General features: G+C 35.3%; 1 protein-coding gene across 2 annotated transcripts in view; it reads right to left on the bottom strand.

The window, feature by feature from the left end:
- Nucleotides 1–22,923, bottom strand: part of MDGA2 (MAM domain containing glycosylphosphatidylinositol anchor 2) — an 837,636-nt gene that overhangs the window by 186,936 nt on the left and 627,777 nt on the right. For both annotated transcript variants that reach the window (XM_023222649.1, XM_023222650.1), the window contains exon 8: nucleotides 8,984–9,277. In XM_023222649.1, coding sequence (XP_023078417.1) covers nucleotides 8,984–9,277 — 294 coding nt within the window. The remainder of the gene's footprint in view (nucleotides 1–8,983; nucleotides 9,278–22,923) is intronic.

The following is a 22,923-nucleotide window of genomic DNA, read 5'->3' as shown; positions in this document are numbered from 1 at the left end:
CCCCAAATTATGTAGACCTTGTTTCCTTGTCTACGAGTCATCATCTAGGCAGTGGTTCTTAACCTGGGGTGATTTTGCCAGTCGGGGACATTTGGCAATGTCTGGAGACAGTTTGTATCCTCATGACATAGGGGAGAAGGACATATTACTGGAATCTAAAGATTACAAGCCTACGTAGCCTCTAAACACCATACAATAAACAAGTTAGAGCCTCCTCCACCACAACAAAATATACATATTCTGGGCAAGAAAACTGTGTTGGAAGACTGCCATATGCGTTTGGGACAATTAGCAGTAGCCCTGGTCTCTACTCTCTAGATGCCAGGAGCATTCCTTTTCCTCCACTGACTCAATTAAAACATGTTTTTACACATTTTCAAAGATCTGCAGGGAATAGGAGTGGAAGGGCATGTTGGCAAGCTATTGTTTCTGTCTTATACCCTTGTATGTGAATTTTGATACCAAATATGCCTCTAGTAGTCCCGCAAGTTTAAAAGCAGTGGAATCTAAGACCCTTGGTAGATTATTCAATACAGGAATTTAGTACAAAGTAAAGTTATTAGTGTCACGTAATATAACCCAACATAATATGATATACGCAAAACCAAAAAATGTGTGGCTGGTACTGAATATTAAAATATGATATCACATCAAAAATTGATCATAAAGATACAATTGCTAACAACATATAAGCTGAAAATCTATATGAATACTGCCTGGAGGGGATTAAACACTCTAGTAAATATGTGCCCATTGCTGGAGAAAGAGGAAATCATGTCTTTCTCTCAAATACTGCCTTTGATTTCTCACTTTCAGATTGGCTTTATCATGCATTTATTAAAGTACTTTTTTGACAATCAATTTCTTATATTTTACTTAACATCTGAAATTCTTTGAATTTATTTTTTTCTAATCAAAGACCAAAATACATGGGTCTTTGATTAGAAAAAATTAACTTATACCCTTGTAAGTTAATTTGATATCACTTTATATTTCCCTCTGCACTAAGCATATTATTGTTGGTATATTTAAAATAAATTGATAATATCACAGGAATGTTCATATGATATATTATTATTCACCTTTATGTGTGATTTATTATAATTATTTATTATCATTACCTTTGTGTTACAGGGGAGATGATCACAGTATGTATGAAATGACCAAATTCTGTATTTGGGAAGAATGAATTTAGTTTTTGGAATAAAGATAAATTCTTTTTTAACTAAGAAAGATTATGAAGGCACAGAATTTTTATAGTTATACATATATATTTATATATGTGTTTATGTTCATTTTTCTTAGAAGAAACTATATTTCCATAAAGCAAAAAAGGGAGAAAGAAAAAAGTCCGCAGGAACAGAGGCATGTAAACTTTTTATTGAAAATTTAACACAGTGGGGCGTAGTGGTTCACACCTACGATCCCAGCACTTTTGGAAAGCTGAGACGGGAGGGGTGCTTGAAGCCAGGAGTTTGAATCCAGGCTGGGCAACACAGCAAGACTCTGTCTCTAAAAAAATGTAAAAAATAGCCCAGCATGGTGGCTCACACCTGTAATCCCAGCTACTCGGAAGACTGAGGATTGCCTGGGCCAAGGATTTGAGGCCATAGTAAGCTATGATTGTGCTACTGCAATCCAGCCTGGGCAAGAGAGAAACCCTGTCTCAAAAAATGGAAAATAAAATAAAATAAAATAACCCTATAAAATAAATTTAACTTAATCACATATCTGAAGGGTTTCAATGGGAGAAAATATCCTCATGGCCTTAAGGTATTATGGAAATGATATAATGATATTATCCAGTTGAATTCATTTTTGCATAGTTGGGGTGGACAGAAGTACCCAGCTGACAATACCAATAAAAATAAGTCTTGCCTGGCTTAATTTGTACCTTTAATCATTCTGTTAAAACTACCTGGTCACTCTCACACTTCTTTGCATAGATGCTGAAAAATAAAATTTTTAATCCATACACTTTTCTAAACATTAAATTTTGGTTGTACTTACATTAAGATAGCAGCAGAGAAGAAACCAGAAAAATAAACTATGCACTTATTTTCCTTACATGAGCCACATACTTGATAAACTGATCTTCTTTTCAGATAATGTGTAGTCAATTGTTGTATCTGAAGATATTATATATATATATATGCAATGTACTCCATCCTTAAGTACATTTGGAAAATAACTTTGAACTTACCTTAATGTTTCTACTAGAGTCTTTGGAATAATCTCAAAGGTAAGTCTTCAAATTTTGAGTATAAATTTATATTATGGAAGGAAACCAAAGGCTGTTAGAATCAAGTCAGTCACTTTGGTATAAGAAATGAATACAATTAGATAATAACAGTTCAGTGTAAACACACACAACCATTAGAATTATTTCTCAACTATCTGTATAGCCAATATTACAGGATAGTTCTGAGAAAGGCAATACTGAAATAAAACCTAGTGATTTTGAAAGAAACATACCATCTAATGTGTGTCTTCAAAATGAAGTTTTACTTTGAAGCTCTAAATTGTCTTCTACATACTAAAGCTAGTGTCCATGGAGCTATCAATAAAGATCTTTCATCATCACCAAGAGGCAGTATAGAGGGGTGCGACTTAGCTAGGACTTAAAGAGGCAACATTCAATTACCATGCTTATGAGACTGAGAAGAGATGGACTGAATTATTACAGAAAATAAGAAACAGACCTGGACAAGTAAAACTTGTTCAGGCTACTGAGCTGAAAGTCATTATTACCCTCCTAATAAATTAAAAATTCTTTTATTCATTTGTAAAATTTTTGGATAGCCTTTTTGCCTGGCCTACATCCTCTTGTATTTCCTCTTTTATCAGTAATTACCTTATCTTTGATATTCATTTTAGATTAATCCCTAGTCACACTGATATTTCCAGAATAATTTTGCTTTTAAAAAATCACAAAATTGTTATATTACTTAAGTACACGATTTCTATCCATCTCAACACTACAGAACATTACTCAGTAACTTGTCTAACAACAGTGAGCATATGTGTTAGAGCACTTTCCAATCTATCCTTAATTTTCTTTTTCTTTGTAAGGTTCATGAGATTTTGCTTTTGTTGAATATTCATTTTGATTAAAAGTAACTGGCATACTCTCTTCATTAGATTTCTTGAGAAAAAGCCTCAAAAATAAAACACTGATCTCTGGCTTTCTCTCCTTCACCTAATTTGGTCTTGCTTTGGAAACTGAAACAGGTGAGGAACATTGGTTTATCAACAGTCCTGATTATTTTCTTTCATAATTTTTCTTTGTTTGGAAAATACAAATTAGAAGGGGTGTATTAATTAGATTTGGAATTAGGTAAAAGGCAGTTATTTAACAGAATCTAACACTAACATCTGTCTTTGGTTTTTAGTGTATATTTTATACCTCTTAACAGAAATATCATGTCATTAGTTGAAGGTACAACAAATGTGCATATCCATGGTGGAGACTTAACATCAAAAGTAACATTCAATGCAATATATTCTCCAGTTAATTTTCAAGGAATTACACTTTGAAATATACTCACGTTACTAAAAGACTTTAATAGCGCTTTGAGATGAAACTAAAGGACAGCTTATATTAAAAATAAAATGTTATAGTGTATCAAATTAAAATTATAGCGTACAATTTTATAAGTATAAATATACTTATATAATACAGATATGAAAAACAATACTTTCTTTTAGGAAGACAATAAGCATATCCTGTATCCTGTTTTTGTTTTGTTTTGTTTTGTTTTGTTTGAGACGAGTCTCGTTCTGTCACTCATGCTTGAGTGCAGTGGTGAGATCTCAGCTCACTGCAACCTCCACCTCCTGGGTTCCAGCGATTCTCCTGACTAAGCCTCCCGAGTAGCTGGGACTACAGGTGCACATCACCACGTCCAGCTAATTTTTGTATTTTTAATAGAGATGGGGTTTCACCATGTTGGCCAGGATGGTCTTAATCTCTTGACCTCATGATCTACCCACCTCAGTCTCCCAAAGCGCTAGGATTACAAGTATGAGCCACCCGCTTGCCCGCATATACTGGATTCTCATTTAACATATATATTTGAAAATTCAATGGAACTTTTATTCAATTAATATTCAAACAATCAGGTACTTTGTTTAGAAAGTTGTTTTAGTTGGCTGGGCGCAGTGACTCACACCTGTCAAATCCCAGCACTTTGGGAGGCCGAGGCGGGTGGATCACCTGAGGTCAGGAGTTGGAGACCAGCCTGACCAAAATGGAAAAACCCCATGTCTACTAAAAATACAAAATTAGCTGGTCATGGTGGCACATGCACGTAATCCAAGCTACTCGGTTGGCTGAAGTAGGAGAATTGCTTGAACCAGGGAGGCGGAGGTTGTGGTGAGCCGAGATCATGCCACTGCATCCCAGCCTGGCAACAAGAATGAAACTCCGTCTGAAAAAGAAAAAAAAAAAAGAGAGAAAAAAAGAGGGAAAAAAAGAAAGTTGTTTCAGTTGTGTTTGGTAACTCTACACATACTGTGATTTTTAAATACTATGAATAAATTAATATATGTAATACCTTTATTTTCAATTATGCTATTCTAATGCTGCTTCAAATAAAAATGAGTCAAATGTTCAAAAAAAAAATCGTATTACCATTCCAAAAAATGGGAATAAATTAAACAATGGATAAAATTTTTTAATGTTATTAAAAGTTTATTAATATTATTAATGTTAAAAAAGTTTGAAACAAAAATATTTTTGTTTCAAAAAACTTATATTTTCAACTTCATACTCTGGTCCATAATCTGTGTGGTAACTGGCAATTGTGGAAGTTAAAAGTCATAAGGAAAAAACCTTTTGCTTTCTAAAAATTAGCAATGTGAACAACAATTAATCAAACTGTTTCATTGTTGTGACTGCGTTACTCTTAACAGGATATAGAATGGTCTAAAATATCTCTAGGCTTCTGTCCCTCATTTTGTACAAATTTTAACAAGAGGCAAATTAATTAGTGAGAGTAAATAATTTGAAAAGTTTGTATAAACTTTATAATTTTATAAATTATATTGCTTCCTTTTAAACATAACATTAGCTAAGAATAAACCTCATTTAGATATTTAGACCCATAAGTGGATGGTTCCATTATTTATATTATTTAGAAATACATATATGTACTATTTCCTTTTAGGGATGGATGCCCTTCACTCACTGATGTCCTATATACAATTCATTCTGTGCTCGTTTAGTTTTTTTGAGTGGTTATTGTTTAGTTGGATGCAAGTAAAACTAAGCAAGTAAAAAATGTCTTGAAAATACTGGATTTTTTTCTATCTTATTTATTATTGCCACCTCTTTTACATTATTTCATGTCTTAAAGGATAAAATTATACATAAACGTGTGTATGCTCGTGTGTAAAATAGGCAGTTCCAGAATTTACCAATGTAATAAACATCTTAAGGAAGAAATCTGTATGCAGCAAATCCTCAGCTACCCCTGAAACTTGAGTAATAAAGAAACAGGTGATATGGTTTGGATCTGTGTCCCTGCCCAAATGTCATACTGAAATGTAATCCTCAGTGTTGGAAGTAAGGCCTGGTGATAGGTGATTGGATCTTGGTGTGGGATTTCTCATGAGTGAGTTAAACACCATTCCCCCTTGGTACTGTCATTGCAATAGGATAGTGTGAATTCTCGTGAGATGTATTCATTTAAAAATGTGTAGCACCTCCCAGGTTACTCTCTTGCCCCTGCTCTGGCCATGTAATGTGCAAGCTCTTACTTCACCTTCTGCCACGATTGTAAGCTTCCAGAAGCCAACCCAGAAGCAGATATCAGCATCATGCTTCCTATATAGCCTGCAAAACTGTGAGTCAACTAAACCTCTTTTCTTTATAAAGTACCCAGTCTTAGGTATTTTATAGCAATGCAACAATAGACTAACAAACCAGGCATGAACTTTTTGTATGTTGTGTTTACACAACAAATTTACTGTTGAGTAAACTTATATTTACTCAACAAATTTACTGAACAGCTATAATGTAAAATATATTATGCTAGGAATACAAAATATATAAAGCATAGCTTGTTATCTGCATTGATGGACTTAATTGCTAAGGATGATACAAAATATATATATGTATACATATGTATGTCTACATATGTATGATATAACTTAGTTTTAATATTACATATGAATATTTCTTACATGTAGTACAGGTATCCAGGTTAAGCAAATGATAAATTATTTTCAAATTAAAAAAAAAATCAGGATGAACATGGTGACTCATACCTGTAGTCTCAACATTTTGGGAGGCCAAGGCAGGAAGATCACTTGAAGTCAGGTGTTAGAGACAAGCCTGAGCAACATAGCAAGACCCCGTCTCTACACAAAATTTAAAAATTAGCCAGGTATGGAGGTGCGCACCTATAGTCCCAGCTACTCGGGAAGCTGAGGTGAAAGCATCGGTTGAGCCTGATTTTACTGAGCAAAGCTGCAGTGAGCTATAATCATGCCACTGTAGTTCAGCCTGGGCAACAGAGTGAAACCCTGTTTCTTAAAAAAATGACTATAAAAGTTAGACTGTTTATCAATTTTAAAACATTATCTGAATTCCTATACTATTAGTTTTGCAAGAATAAGCCTTAGATAGGCATGTAGGCAAGATCTGCTGGCAGAGACTATATGTCTGGAAAATGAACCTTTGATGTACTCAGGAATATTCTGGAGTTGTTACCAGTTATTTGTACCCGGAAAATGGTGACATATAAATAGGTTCTTCAGAAGAGTTGGAAATATATGGAAGGGAGGTCCTTGAAAGCCACGATAACATGATCCTCACCTAGAGCTGGCAAGATTGCCTGCATTCAGTTGCCTTCCTGGGCAGGCCAGGGAAATTTGCCTCTGAGAGGAAATGCTGTTGGATTATACCCCCTGCTCCAGGAAGTCACCTTGGGATGCAGATAAATTGTATCATCTTACCTGTGTTAAAATAACTAAACTTTGCCTGTGTCTATCGGTATTTTTTACTCAATTATGTTCATCCCTGTCACACTAGACAACTGTGCCACTGTTAACTGTCATTCCTATTATAGAGTTGAATTTTAAAATCTTATGCTGAATTTATTTTCTAGGGGACTAATTAAGAGGCAGGAAAAAGGAAAAAACAGGAAATTTAGTTAATCAATAAAATTCTGAAGTTAAGTATATTCTATGGAGAACAGAGATTCTGATTTTCTTGAAACTTTAATTTGAAGTTCTCTAGAGCCATCTGGGTTCTGTAGCTTTTATTAGTATCAGAGCTTCTGCAGAAAGGAGTGAGCAGAGTGAAAACTAATTGCACTAATAGCTGCAGGAACACTGAAGCTTTGTGCATAACTCAAAGCAGCTCAGAATCCTGTGCTTACCAACAAGATTGAAGTGTTCCAAATTATATCAAATTCCTTTGTGGTCACTTAAGGTATCTCTTTTTTTTTTTTTTTCCTAGAAAATGGGAAGCAGTTTCTCTCTCTCTTCTTTTTTTCAGAAACCTGTTTTCACATGATCCTCATACCCATGAACAGACTGTCGTGAGTATAGAGGCCAGTGAGAAAAAGGCAATATTCCATTGCCAAATGGAACCTGACATCTAAAACCTGCCTTATTTGGAGAAAAAACTCATAATCAATTAGAAATCAAGCCAAGTTATTTGTCATCTGTTTGCAAATATCAGCTTGCATATTTATAGGACAAATAGCATAACTGGAATCTGAGGTTCTATAGAAGAGGGGCAGGGAATGGTTAAGCAGCACCCAGAAACTTGTCTCTCACCCCACACTCATATCTCATACACAAATACATTTGTAGCTAAGCAGTTCCACGCATAATATTTTCATAGTTTAATTATTCTCTAAAATATAAAATAGTTAATTCATTCTGCCAGCAACTTTAAGTCTAATATAAAAATAGACATTCGTGGACTAAATTCTATTTTCAAGTTCCTGAGTTATAAAAGAGATAAAAATGACACCATTTATTGATGTGCATGGTTTTACCTAATTCATCTGTTTAATGAAAACTTTATGCCATATATTTAACAAATAGTATATCAACTAAAATTTGCAGTAGCACTATTAGAAATTGAGTAGACTGTGTTTAGTTTTCTTCTCTTTCAGCAGTGTCTTTACCATTGGGTAGCCCCAGTTACCAGGGCATTCTGTAAAAACCAAACAATAGTAACACTGGTGCATTTTCTTGACCCTTAAGTATGTAGATTTAGGTGGTTTTAATGCTAAAAGCAAATGTAAAGTCCATAACATCTACATTTTTAATTAGAACTATAACCGTGATTTCAGTAAAAACATAAAAATAGTTAAAAATGTATCTTATTCAATTCTCAGAGTAAAACAATTACCTGCTAAGATTAAATCAGGCAAAAATTCAGCATCTAAGACTTTCCTGAATTATCACTATATTACTAGATAGTTACGTAATTCACTGTTACAACTTCAGGTATGCAAATATAACATGTCAATGATTAGATCTCCATAATTTAAGCAAAGAGATGCTTGAAATAGGTAGATAATTTGGGAAAAGGACATGCAATTGCCTGAAGTAAAAACATGGACTATGAAAACAAACATGTATTACAACCTGAATCAGCAATTACTTCCAGTTTCTACTTTGCTTATTGCACATGGACAGTATCTCACCATTAGGTTTGTTGATTCTTTGGCATTAACCAACCAGATAACACCATCATAATTATCATACACACACACACACACACACACACACAAAACAACAACAACAAAAAACAACAAAAAAAAAAACACAACTCTATTAATGTGTATAAACTCATGCAAAAAGCAGATTTAGGGTAGATTATAGTTTAAATTGGGTATCATTAATGTAGAAATAGTTCATTCAATCCCATTACAAAAATCACCTCATATTACTAGTAGAATAATGGTAACAATTCTTCCCTTGTCCCCACATGGAAATGCATAAAAGGGAATTTACTTACACTGAACGATGAGCTGCACCAAGGCTTCCCTTGGTTTCACGTTAAATCCATTGTATTGGCTGGTCTGACATCTGTACATTCCTGACATTTCCCTAGACACATTCACAATCCTCAGTGTTCCATCATAACTCTCCATTTGCATTGATCCATCAGGCATTGCAACTTCTTTATCCGCTCTAGACCAAAGGATGATTGGTTTAGGTTTGCCAGTTACTTGACATTGCAGTTCTATTGTGTCTCCTTCTCTGGTGACCAATGGTGATTTTTCCTGTGGAACAGTCAGATTGGGTGGAACTTGAAATGGGAAAAAGAAAATTTTTCAAGGTTAGTATAAACTGGTAAAGCATATTCAGATACAGAAAATCATAAGGAAACAATTTCTGCTGGTGGAAGAAATGTGACAATTCGGATGCTCAAAAACCTTGGGAATAAATGGAATATACTCTCACTTAAAATCATTCTTAATTGTTTTCACTGTATATTTTAAAATGAGGACTTCAAACATTAGCAAAATAAATAAGGCATTCAATTGAAAAATGAATGGTCAACATAAAAATAATCTTCTCAATGACCTGTAATAATTAGCCATTAACTAGGGCTTTAACATTTGCATTTCATGGAAGAGTATCATTCAGCTATGTAGACTTAGCAGTCACAATAAGTGCAAGTAGTCAGAAAGGGAAAAAGAGAAACCTCTGATCTAAAATCATAAGGTTCGACTGGTTTAAAACTTGCCAAATTGCTAAGATTTAAGATTTGTTTTTTTCCCTAGTGGGAGTGAAATCAAGCAATTTGACAATCCATTCTATTTTCCATTTTTGGACTTTTAATTTTTTGTGATATTTGAATTTCTTATTATTTCACTTCATAATTATTTTGATGTCATTTAAATAGTTTGCCATAATGTTGCCAATATTTCTACAAAGTTAATTTTAATTAAATCTTCAAAATATATTTCAATGAATATAAGAATTATAATTCTTCTTAAGTAAAGCTAGTTTCTGATTTACAGAGGATATTTATGAAAAGTTAGATTGATTTTACTGTAACTTACTTTATTGTGCTGAAATATATTTATGTTAGAATTTAGTGAAAAGCATTAAGTGATATGAGGGAAGTACTATACAATGATCTTTCTTGCAAACATTATCACTAGTTCCACTGGAAGATTCTTATTTCTTATACAATCGTATATGAATTCAAATGTATTTGTGCAGTAGAACATCTATCAAAAAAGGGCAAGCTAAATAGAATGCTATAAATACAAATAACCAGAAACATGAATAATTCTACCCTTCTGATAAATGTTATCTGTTCCCTTTGGAAGTAGTACTGCACATGAATGAAAAGTGAAAGGTTTTATTCTTCCTTTTAGTTTGATTATGCCCCAGTGTCCAGGTACAAAACCAAACATAGTTATGTTTAAAATTATTTTTCAACTAATTTAGAAATGTTGTTGCCCTTATTATAGAGACAAATAAATTCAAGTTCAAAGTGATATGAGAACTATTGTCCTATTCAAATATCTTCAATTCACTTTTTTATTTAATTCCTTCACTTGCTTATTGTTTAAAGCAAATTACATAATGCATAACAGCTTAGAATTTAAACAATATGAAATATTAACCACCATCATTTTGAAGTAGATATATACATCCTAGAAATTGACATTAACAAAATACATGTTTAAAATGGCTTCATTATATAAACCCAAATGGCTAAATAATTTGTTCTGGTACATAGAAACAATTAAATAATTTTGGCAAAATATTTGTTCTTTTCAAAGTGAATGATGTAATTAAAATCTAAGCAGCATACTGTAACAATGGGACTGGAATGGAACTATGACACTTACTCACCCTCCATGAGAAAGGGTGCAGAATAACCTCAGCATTTATTATCCCCCTACTATGTGACAGGCACAATTAAGGATTTTATGTTTTCATTTAAACTCCCTTGATAATATTAAGGACCAAATATTTAATATTAAAATAAACAATTGAGAACATTGAGAATAAGAGATAATAAATACTTCAATTTGAACAGAATACAAACAAAAACTAATTTATAGCAGGTAGCTAACGTAGAGATATGAATACTGAAGCAGGCTCAATAAACAATGGTATCTGGAATTAATAACTTTTGAGTGTTAGCAATAGACTCCTCTCTTCATGCTCATGACAAATGGACAAAATCGCTGCCTGTCATTTGGTCACTGTTTCAAACATGAAAGAGTCAAGATGAATGTGAGGGAGTATACAATAAGTATTTTGTAAATTATCTTATCTATCTTTTGTCATCTTATTTATTTAGTAATTTATTATTGCTATCACAGTGGATAAGGCCAACGTCTATATTTCTTAAATAACTACATCGATCAATTATCTATATCTGAATATTTTTCATATGTCAAAACTGCTTATAAGATATACCAACCCCAAAATAAATATCCAAATTTAGATAAATCTGTGTAAAATAAATGAAAAAATGCATAAATTTAAAGACTAATGGAGTGTTATTACTTGAAATATACAATCCATATCTGTTCCAAAAACAAGCTACATGACCTTGGCCAACAAAAAACACTGTCTGTATTAATTTTACCTTTGGTTGTTGTTGTTTTGAGATAGTCTCGCTTTGTTTTCCAGGCTGGGGTGCAGTGGCGCAATCTCCACACAGTGCAACCTCCATGTCCCTGGTTCAAGTGATTGTTCTGCCTCAGCCTCCTGAGTAGCTGGGATTACAGGTGTGCAACACTACACCCAGCTAATTTTTTCATATGTTTAGCAGAGACAGGGTTTCACCATGTTGACCAGGCTGGTCTCAAACTCCCGATCTTAGGTGATCCACCCTCCTCAGTCTCCCAAAGTGCTGGGATTACAGGCGTGAACCACCGTGCTTGACCTTACCATTTTTGAAACTAAGAATTTGTACTTTATTAGCCTCAACGTTATTTATGTTCTGATTACAAGAATGAATAGCAAAAAGTTAAAAAGAGAAGTGGTGTCAGAAGATAGTGCTTACTTCCTAACTTAATAAAATGGATATTTAAACAACTTATTACATTAGACCATTCAAATCACAATATATTCTTGACTAGATACAATTTTTAAAAATGTTATCATGCTAAATAGTTCAAATATCCCTTTTACAATTTCTTTATGTTTTTCATGTATTTAGATAAACTTTCCTCCCTGCTGAATTAAAGTTACAGAAATATAAACCTCAATTTTAATCTCAATAACACAAAAATTGATTTTTAGATAAATTAGCCCAGGTTTTACAAAATAGCAAAATCTAGCTAAAAGATTATTTAATATCATCTCTTCCTAGGCCAGATGTGGTGGCTCACGCCTATAATTCCAGTACTTTGGGCGGCCGAGGAGGGCACATCACAAGGTCAGGAGATCAAGACCATCCTGGCCAATACGGTAAACCCCGTCTCTACTAAAAATACAACAACAACAACAACAAATAGCCGGTCATGGCAGTGTGCACCTGGAGTCCCAGCTACTCTGGAGGCTCAGGGGCTCAGGCAAGAGAACCGTTTGAACTCAGGAGGTGGAGGCTGCAGTGAACCAAGGTCGCACCACTGCACTCCAGCCTGTGTGACAGAGGGAGACTCCATCTCAATAAATAAATAAGTAAATAAATAGATTTTAAACCTAGAAGTCAGGGTTAACGTTTCCCTACAACTCTCCTGGCCAAAAAAAACTATAATTTCTAAAAGCTGTTATATGCTTCTCTATCTTTCTGTCCCCACTAAATTTTCTATCCCTTAGAATTACTCAACTCTCTTAATTGTTCCTATAATTTTTTCTGTTGAGAGATCTCATTTGTTCTCATAGATTTCTCTCTATGTGTTGACAATAACAAATTATAACTTTATTCCAATGGCTCATAATTGCAGCCTGTCTTTATATTCCAAAAGTCTTTCAAACCTAAACACTATTTTATTTCTTGACTTGGTTAATAGTTAATTTCAACAGATTCCATCTGTTAATTGAAAACCATACAATATTATGTTTCACCATTTCCTCTGTTCACCACTTCAAAACAGCCATCAAATCTTGTTGTTTCTTTATTTAAAACTATATCTCATATCTGCCTGTTTCTTTTCATGGCCATAGGCAGTTTTCTCAGTAGAAGTCATCATTTTATCTTCTTGTGACAGCATCCTAAGTGGTCTCTCTGTCACTAGCCCCATTCTTCCAGGCTTCCTGCTGCCCTGTCTAAGCTTTATCATCATAAACAGTTTTGTTCATGTCACTATGAAGACTACAAACCTAGATGACAGTGCTTGTCACAACACTGGTTTAGTTTAAAAAATAACCTGAAAACAGCTTAACGGAGTTGTTAAATAAATCATAAAACAGTTGAAAAATAGAATATGACACAGTCTTTTTAAATGATGATGCAATAGACCTATATTTATTGATAAGGCATTTATATTAAGTGGGAAAAGCACGTTAGCAAGTAGTATAAATAGCTATAACCACTATTATTCATTGTGTAAAACATGTCACTGTGCAGTATAAACAGTTATATCTAATTTTTATATATTAAATAACTAGATATTAGCTGCTCTTGGCTCACACACACACACACACAGAAGTAACTATGCGAGATGATGAATATGTTAACTTACTTCACTATAGTAACCATTTTACTATCCGTATGTATCCCATAATTTGTTGCAATCCTCAAATATATACAATAAAATTTTTTTTTAAAAAACTTTCAATGAGTGTTAACAGGAAGCTTCTGGAAGGGTAGGCTATACATACATGCTCTGTTTTTATATTGTTATCATCTAGCACACCATCTCTCACATACAGAAATAGAGTACAAAATTTTACACCGAATATGTACATTAAGTAGCAAGGTAATTGGGCACCAATTCAGGGAAGAGGAGACTTACATAGGGAAAAGTCTAGAGGAAAAGAAATCCTAGAAAGAACTATACTGAAACACTAAGAGTGGTTCTCTCTGAGTGTGGGATTACTGATACATTTTATTTTCTTTATTTCCCTCTTTTTTTTACTGTTTAAATAATTTATATAGTACATATTAACATATTACAGGGCCCAAGAAGCCCAGAAACTTTTAAAATGTTAATTCAATCTATTTCCCAAAACTCATTCAATGAAAACTTCACATTTTAGTAACACAAATGTTTCACTCTGGAAATGATACTCTGAAAACATAGACTGAGAAATGCTTTTCTAAAATCACTAACTCCTGTTAACACTCCTTTACTGAAGTTTCACCGACTCGTTAACCTCTGAGCCCTTGAACGAGCAGTTCTTTTCCATGGTCAGAACGTCTGGCTCTTGCTGTCTTCTAGCACCCTCTATCTGCCCCATGTGTTGAAACTCAGTTCAAATCTTATTCCTTTTGTAACCCCAGGCTGACCTGGTTACTTATTCTTCCTGACTACATACTACATTGTATGTTTTACCCATTTAACTTGTCCTTGTGACTTTGTCTTGTATTTTCTTCTATGTTTATATCCCTGACTAGGCAGCTCCTTAAAGGCACAGAGCCTTAAGCTGTCTCTAAAGTCTAGTGTCTTGCTTTCCTGCTTGGCACAGATAAGAACGTTGTGAAATAATTGAGAAAGAAAGAAAGGCAGAGCAGAAGAAGATGGTAGGAACATAGGAAAATAAAAAGCTATCAAATAATAGATAACAGAGATAAACATAATCAATATGAATCGTGTATTTTCTAACAAATGTGATAAATAATAACAAAATATAGTAATTCTACAATTAGTAGCTCATACAAGTAGCATAATCTTATGCAAAATACATTGTTAGAATATATTTCTGATGCAGATCTGGAGATGTGTGGGTGTGTGAAAAAGTTAAAGAAGTCAAGAAAAGATTCTTCCAGTTTTCTTTTTTCTTTCATTTAAATCTTTGAATAGATAAGTTATGAATTATTTTAAAACAACACAGAGGAAAGAGGCAATTTGAAGACATGAAATTTAATTTTATCATTTGGTTTTTAGGTCTTAAATCAAATTATTTTTAAAAAAATTGTCTCATAATGAAAAAATATCAAATATAGCATAAATATTTGAAATGTCTATACCATGTAAGATCCGCATTTATGCAGTGTACTTGCTAGAAAAATTCACTCCTCCTCTACTCCCTCCTTGGCGACTGATCATGCACCCCTTACCATCTCATTAAAACCTAATCACCCTTACCCCACTCAACGCCAATATCCCATCCCGCCGCATGCTTTAAAAGGATTAAAGCCTGTTATCACTCTCCTGCTACATCATGGCCTTTTAAAGCCTGTAAACTCCCCTTACAATTCCCCTATTTTACCTGTCCTAAAACCAGACAAGGCTTACATGTTAGTTCAAGATCTGCACCTTATCAACCAAATTGTCTTGCCTATCCACCCTGTAGTGCCAAACCCATACACTCTCCTATCCTCAATACCTTCCTCCACAACCCATTATTCTGTTCTGGATCTCAAACATACTTTCTTTACTATTCCTTGACACCCCTCGTCCCAGCCTCTCTTTGCTTTCACCTGGACTGACCCTGACACCCATCAGTCCCAGCAGCTTACCTGGGCTGTGCTGCCACAAGGTTTCAGGGACAGCCCCCATTACTTCAGCCAAGCTCTTTCCCATGATTTACTTTCTTTCCACCCCTCTGCTTCTCACCTTATTCATTATATTGATGACCTTCTTCTTTGTAGCCCCTCCTTTGAATCTTCTCAACAAGACACACTTCTGCTCCTTCAGCATTTATTCTCCAAAGGACATCGGGTATCCCCCTCCAAAGCTCAAATTTCTTCACCATCCGTTACCTACCTCAGCATAATTCTTCATAAAAACACACGTGCTCTCCCTGCCGATCGTGTCCGATTGATCTCCCAAACCCCAACCCCTTCACAAAACAACTCCTTTCCTTCCTAGGCATGGTTAGTGCAGTCCGAATTCCTTTTTTTTTTTTCTTTTTTGAGACGGGGTGTCGCTCTGTCACCCAGGCTGGAGTGCAGTGGCCGGATCTCGGCTCACTGCAAGCTCCGCCTCCCGGGTTCACACCATTCTCCTACCTCAGCCTCCCGGGTAGCTGGGATTACAGGCTCCACCACCTCGCCCGGCTAGTTTTTTGTAGCTTTGTTTTAGCAGAGACGGGGTTTCACCGTGTTAGCCAGGATGGTCTCGATCTCCTGACCTCGTGATCCACCCGTCTTGGCCTCCCAAAGTGCTGGGATTACAGGCTTGAGCCACCGCACCCGGCCACAGTCAGAATTCTTATAAGAGCCAGGATCGCATCCTGTAACCTTTCTGTCCAAACTACCTTACTGTTTTAGCCTAGCCCTCATGTCTGTGCGCAGCAGCTGCCACTGCTTTAATACTGTTACAGGCCCTAAAAATCACAAACTATGCTCAACTCTCTAGAGTTCTCATAACTTCCAAAATCTATTTTCTTCCCCCAACCATCGCTCAAGACAACACTTATGCTGATAAGGTAGCTTAAAAAGTAGCCATCAAAAGGCATCAGATACCATCACTCAGGACAATGCTTATGCTGATAAGTTAGCTAAAAAAGCAGCTAGCTTCCAACTTCTATTCCTCAAGGCAGTTTTCCTCCTTCACATCGGCCACTCCCACCTACTCCCCTGCTGAAACTTCCACCTATCAATCTCTTCCCACACAAGGCAAATGATTCTTAGATCAAGGAAAATATCTCCTTCCAGCTCACAGGCCCATTCTATTCTGTCGTCATTTCAGAACGTCTTCCATGTAGGTTACAAGCCGCTAGCCCGTCTCTTAGAACCTCTCATTTCCTTTCCATCATGGAAATCTATCCTAAAGGAGATCACTTCTCAGTGTTCCATCTGCTATTCTACTACCCCTCAGGGATTGTTCAGGCCCCCTCCCTTTCCTACACATCAAGCTCGAGGATGTGCCCCTGCCCAGGAATGGGAAATTGACTTTACTCACATGCCCCGAGTCAGAAAACTAAAATATCTCTTAGTCTGGGTAGACACTTTCACTGGATAGGTAGAGGCCTTTCCCACAGGGTCTGAGAAGGCCACTGCGGTCATTTCAGACATAATTCCTCGGTTTGGCCTTCCTACCTCTATACAGTCTGATAATGGATCAGCCTTTAATAGTCAAATCACCCAAGCAGTTTCTCAGGCTCTTGGTATTCAGTGAAACCTTTGTATCCTTTACCGTCCTCAATCTTCAGGAAAGGTAGAACAGACTAATAGTCTTTTAAAAACATACTTCACCAAGTTCAGTCACCAACTTAAAAAGGACTAGACAATACTTTTATCACTTTCCTTTCTCAGAATTCAGGCCTGTCCTCGGAATGCTACAGGTTACAGCCCATTTGAGCTCCTGTGTGGACACTCCTTTTTATTAGGTCCCAGTCTCATTCCAGACACCAGACCAACTTAGACTGCACCCCAAAAAACTTTCATCCCTACTCTCTTCTGTCTAGTCATACTCCTATTCACCGTTCTCAACTACTCATAAATGCCCTGCTCGTGTTTACACTGCCAGTTTACACTGTTTCTCTAAGCCATCACAGCTGATATCTCCTAGTGCTATCCCAAACCGCCACTCTAAATTCCCTCTTAAAGTAAATAAATAATCTTTGCTGGCAAGGCTATGCTGAACCTAATTAGATGTCCTAGTTCCTCCCAATTCTTAGTCCTTCAATACCTGTTTTTTCTTCCTCTCTTATCTTGTGTCTTCCATTTAGTTTTTCAATTCATACAAAACCGCATCCAGGCCATCACCAATCATTCAATACGACAAATGTTTCTTCTAACGACCCCACAATATCACCCCTTACCACAAAATCTTCCTTTAGCTTAGTCTCTCCCACTCTAGGTTCCCACACCGCCCCTAATCCCACTTGAAGCAGCCCTGAGAAACATCGCCCATTCTCTCTCCACACCACCCTCCAAAAATTTTTGCCGCCCCAACACTTCAACACTATTTTGTTTTATTTTTCTTATTAATATAAGAAGGCAGGAATGTCAGGCCTCTGAGCCCAAGCCAAGCCATCGCATCCCCTGTGACTTGCATGTATATACACCCAGATGGCCTGAATTAACTGAAGAATTACAAAAGAAGGGCAAATGCCCTACCTCGCCTTAACTGATGGCATTCTACCACAAAAGAAGTGAAAATGGCCGGTCCTTGCTTTAAGCCATGATGTCTTGTGAAATTCCTTTTCCTGGCTTATCCTGGCTCAAAAAGCTCCCCCACTGAGCACCTTGTGATCCCCACTCCTGCCCGCCAGAGAACAACCCCCCTTTGACTGTAATTTTCCTTTACCTACCCAAATCCTATACAATGGCCCCACCCTTATCTCCCTTGGCTGACTCTTTTCGGACTCAGCCCGCCTGTACCCAGGTGAAATAAACAGCCATGTTGCTCACACACACACACACACACACACATACAAAAAAAAAAAAAAGAAAAATTCACTCCTAAAAAATGCAGATGCATTCTCTAACATACAGTCTATACACAGCCCTTGATATTTTTTTGTCTGTAATGCTACTGTAGGAGATGTTATAATCAGAGACTGGAAAAACATGATATGACACCAAAGTTTCTCATTCCAAACATAAATAAATAGACAAACGACTAGAACAAATTGCTTTTCCATCAACTTTTCCACTGATCACTGACTGTAAAATAAAGCAAATATAGAAAAAGAAAATATTTTCATTTCTTCATTGGGAAGGCAGCTGAGAAAATTTAATCTTTATTCTTTACTTAGAAAATGGCTTAAAAAGAATGCAGAAGTTTAGTTCATTTGAACTAGGTGGAAAAATATCATGCCATCTGAAACAAAGACATCTGAATGTGCTTTTTACGGAAATATTGGTTTAAATAGATGACCGTAGTGTATTTTAATAGTAAATATTGAAACTAAAGCTATATTTCTTTCAATATAAGAATCATAAGAAGCTCAGTAATAAATAGAATTTTCCTCCAAAAGACAATCAGACTCATATTTTCAAGAATCCTAAAATAAGCATGGCACTAATTCAATTATACCTGAATTTTGGAGGGAAGTACTTTATAAAAGATATGTATGTTCTCAAGTAGAATGTATAGTCTACATTTAACATATAAATAAATAAAACTTCAGAGATACTGTGTTTATGAAAGTTACCCTTAGAGACCAGAATTCAATAATTCTCATCCTGACCAGATATAAACAAATGTAAAAATGTACGACTACAGTAAGTAGTAAATGTGTCAATGCAAATAATCCAAATGAACCAAATCTGTGTTATGTGTGTGTGTATGTATGTGTGTGCACACAGGTGCGTTTCTTCAAAACAAGAGATGGGTTAAAAAAATTTCTGTAGACTTGATGAGTTTCATCTTTGGTGATCTGATTGAGACTCCAAGGTAAGCAACATCTTTATTTCAGAGCACAGTTTTAAAGGAAAGATATTCTGTCACACTTGAGTGCTGTTTCAGTGTTTGTGTCAGCAGTCCTCCATCTCTTCTTTGCTAGCACATTTACAGATTGGCTTCATAAGCATGAGACATGCACATGAATGTACTCAGATTTTGAAGTTTTGAGAAGTCACAACGTAGTTTTACATAGAAGCAAAGAACTAAATAATTTGCGTTTGCAACAACTGTCAATGGCACATCAGTAATGATAGCTCACAATAGGATAAGTAAGATAAGCCTCTGGTTAAGTGAAATTGTCAATATGTTTGTTGTAACTCCACTCATTTCTCTTCCATTCAAGAAAGTACATTCAGTGTAAGTGAGAATAATGTCATCACTGTAATCTGTATTTTAAAACCTCCATACATTAATATTTGAAATATTATAATTACCATATACCTCACAGCTGATATGAACACACCACTAAGATTTGGAAGAATTGCCTTAAAATACAAAATTTATAAGAACACAGTGGCCACTGGAAAATATTCATATAATGATACGAGGCAAATTTGAGAATTTCATTCAATTTAAAAATAATTCCATTCCAAGTCTGAATAATACCTTTTAAACTAATATGCTTGACCCATTTCCAGTATGATTATAACTGCGTGTCAATTTTTAAAACACAGTAATGTGCGTTTGAGAGATGTTCAGGGTGACGAAAAAATCCAACATGCTAGACGTTCCTCATTTATTAATGGACCTGCTGATATTTGCTTCCTTTTAGAGATCATGATTGGCAACAAACAGTTTGACGGAAGATGGCTAAACTACAACTCATTTCTTATTAAAGGAATAAAAGTTGCTATTGGATACTTACTAGAAAAAATTCTTAGTATATAAAAATGTGAAGTTAACATGGTGAGTTACATAATATGCGGCACCTAAATTTTTTGTGTGTGGTGGTTGTTTGAAAATATGCAGAACTTGCCTGAGCCATAGGTTAATATAATAATATTATATTGTTACACATCCTTCTGGGTTGTCTTTCCCCTTTTAAATGAATTACTAAGATCTGATTGACTAATGTCTCTTCTTCATCTAAAAAAATTATTTACCATTTCTCTTTTAAATCTTTCTTAAAAATCATGTCACTATATTATTTAAATAGCTACAGTAGTTTCCCATTTACCAGAACAGAAGGTCTAAATCCCACTGCTTGTTTTCCATCTTATCTGTCAAACCTTAATAAACCATAGTGCTTCTGTAGAAAGCCCTGTATTCAGTTGAGGCTGGTCTTTTCATTTGCTTAACATACTTGACTTATTCCCAACCCCTCACCTCCCTTCCTTCTCTTCAGGAATGAGTTTGACCGCACATCCAATGACTGCTACATTCTTTAAGGTCCAATTTAAATTTCTTGTTGTATTTAGTCTTTTCTGATTTCTGCATTTTTATTCATCTTCCATGTCTCTGAATTAGAGCATGTCCAATTTATTCTGTATATGTCATGACAAAATGTACACTTACATATGTAACTAAAGTGTCCTGATGTAAGCATCAGGGTTTTATTATTTCTTCAGTAGCTCCCACATCATGTAACATTTTAAAGGTTTTTTTGTTGTTGAGGTGCTTAATAAGTGGATTGATTGATGGAGCACCAGTCAAGGTTACTAAGCAACCAAAGTAAGAAAACCATTGATTAATAATCAGCTCTTGATTATCCAAGGCTTAATTATAAAGCATATAAATTTCAAGATCATTTTTCATATATGAACTATTTTCTTTCTTAATTTTAAATACCCACCAAAAAACAATAGATTTTTATAATGTTAGTACTTCTACTAGACTTTGATTTGGATACAGCAATGATACAAGGAGGTAGAAATAATATGCTAAAATATTGGCAGCACTTGGTAATATTGAGTAATCTGTCCATTCCATGACTTTCTTTAATCAGCAGTAAAGGAAAGGCCAGTTGGCCTTATGATAGAATGTCCATGTGGATCTATATTCTAAGACTTGTATTACTTGCAGTCCTGTGTGTAAATGTTTCATATATGAAACAAGCAGTTATTTATAAATATGTCTTCACACCAGATGGTATGCCTAGCGTTTTTGTCCATAATATGAATAAGCATAATACAACTCTTATCACAATCTGTAAATAAAAACTGCCTTTTTAAACACTGACACACACTTTTAAGTACCTCAACCATAATAAAGCAGAAGATGCTAACAAACCAGTATTGACAATGTTTACAAATCTAGCAATTGAACAGGAAGAAAACCCACATTAAAAACAAACATGAGGTTAAAATATCACAGCATGTGCATTTGGAAGTTTTAAGGGGAAATGTCCGTGCATATACACACATATATAATGCCTATTTTTGAAAGAAATGGGAAAATCTTATTAGAATGGCATTGTTCATTACTTGAAACATATGGGGAGAAATAGGTTCCTGGAGGGTAGCAACTCTAAAAGGTTTGGTATTGGACATGGGGAGCACGCAGTGCCATTCAATCAGGAAAACAGGTTTGGCAGGCAACAGTTGTGGCTGCTCCAACTTCCCTCACCCAGCAGGTGTTGCTATGGCATAAGAATAGTCTCTGAGGAATTCAGTAGAACACAAAGTGTAAGATGAAAGAACAAAATAGAAAATCATTCTCTGCGTGGCATTCATATTTTCCTTGCTACTCAAGCTACAAGACCAGTTGCAAATAAACACAGGTTCTATTCTTGCTGCCTCACGAAGAGATAAGTGAATGGGACTTCAGCTAAGGTTGCTAAGGTACTATTTGGCTAAGATTTCAAGTATCTCGAATTGTTATGATTTTCATATAATTTGATTTTCTAACTTGAGCTTATAATAAAATATTTTTAGAATAATTAAATCTCTTAAGAGAATGTCCTAACCTCTTTGGGGGAAAAAAAAAAAGGAAAAGAAACATAAAAGCAAATATTTCTTTCTTTTTTTAACCTCCCTGACTTGTATGTTTCTCATATACTAAAATACATAAATAAATAATCATCACTAATTAAGTATATAAAGTCTCACATGTGGAAAACTATTTTTTTTTTCTGAAACATGTAAACAGGAGCAAGATATTTCAACTTGTTAAAGAATTATGTCAAAATTGTAGTAAGCAACAAATATATATTAGATTGAGAATGTTGGAGGGAATAGGGACTCTATAAAAGAAACATTGGATTTTTTTGCTATAACAAGAAAGTGGGGCCAGGCACAGTGGTTCACACCTGTAATCCCAGCACTTTGGGAGGCCAAGGTGGGTGAAGTCAGGAGTTTGAGACCAGTCTGGCCAACATGGAGAAACCCTGCCTCTACTAAAAATACAAAAATTAGCCGGGCGTGGTGGCAGGCGCCTGTAATCACAGCTACTTGGGAGGCTGAGGCAGGAGAATGACTTGAACCTGGGAGGTGGATGTTGCAATGAGCCGAAATTGCGCCATTGAACACCAGCCGGCAAGAGTGAGACTTAATCTCAAAAAAAAAAAAAAAAAAAA

This window comes from Piliocolobus tephrosceles, chromosome 6 (assembly GCF_002776525.5).
Source record: "Piliocolobus tephrosceles isolate RC106 chromosome 6, ASM277652v3, whole genome shotgun sequence".
Lineage (NCBI taxonomy): Eukaryota > Metazoa > Chordata > Mammalia > Primates > Cercopithecidae > Piliocolobus > Piliocolobus tephrosceles.
The sequence above is the reverse complement of the archived record's forward strand: the minus strand, read 5'-3'. Positions and strand labels throughout refer to the sequence as shown.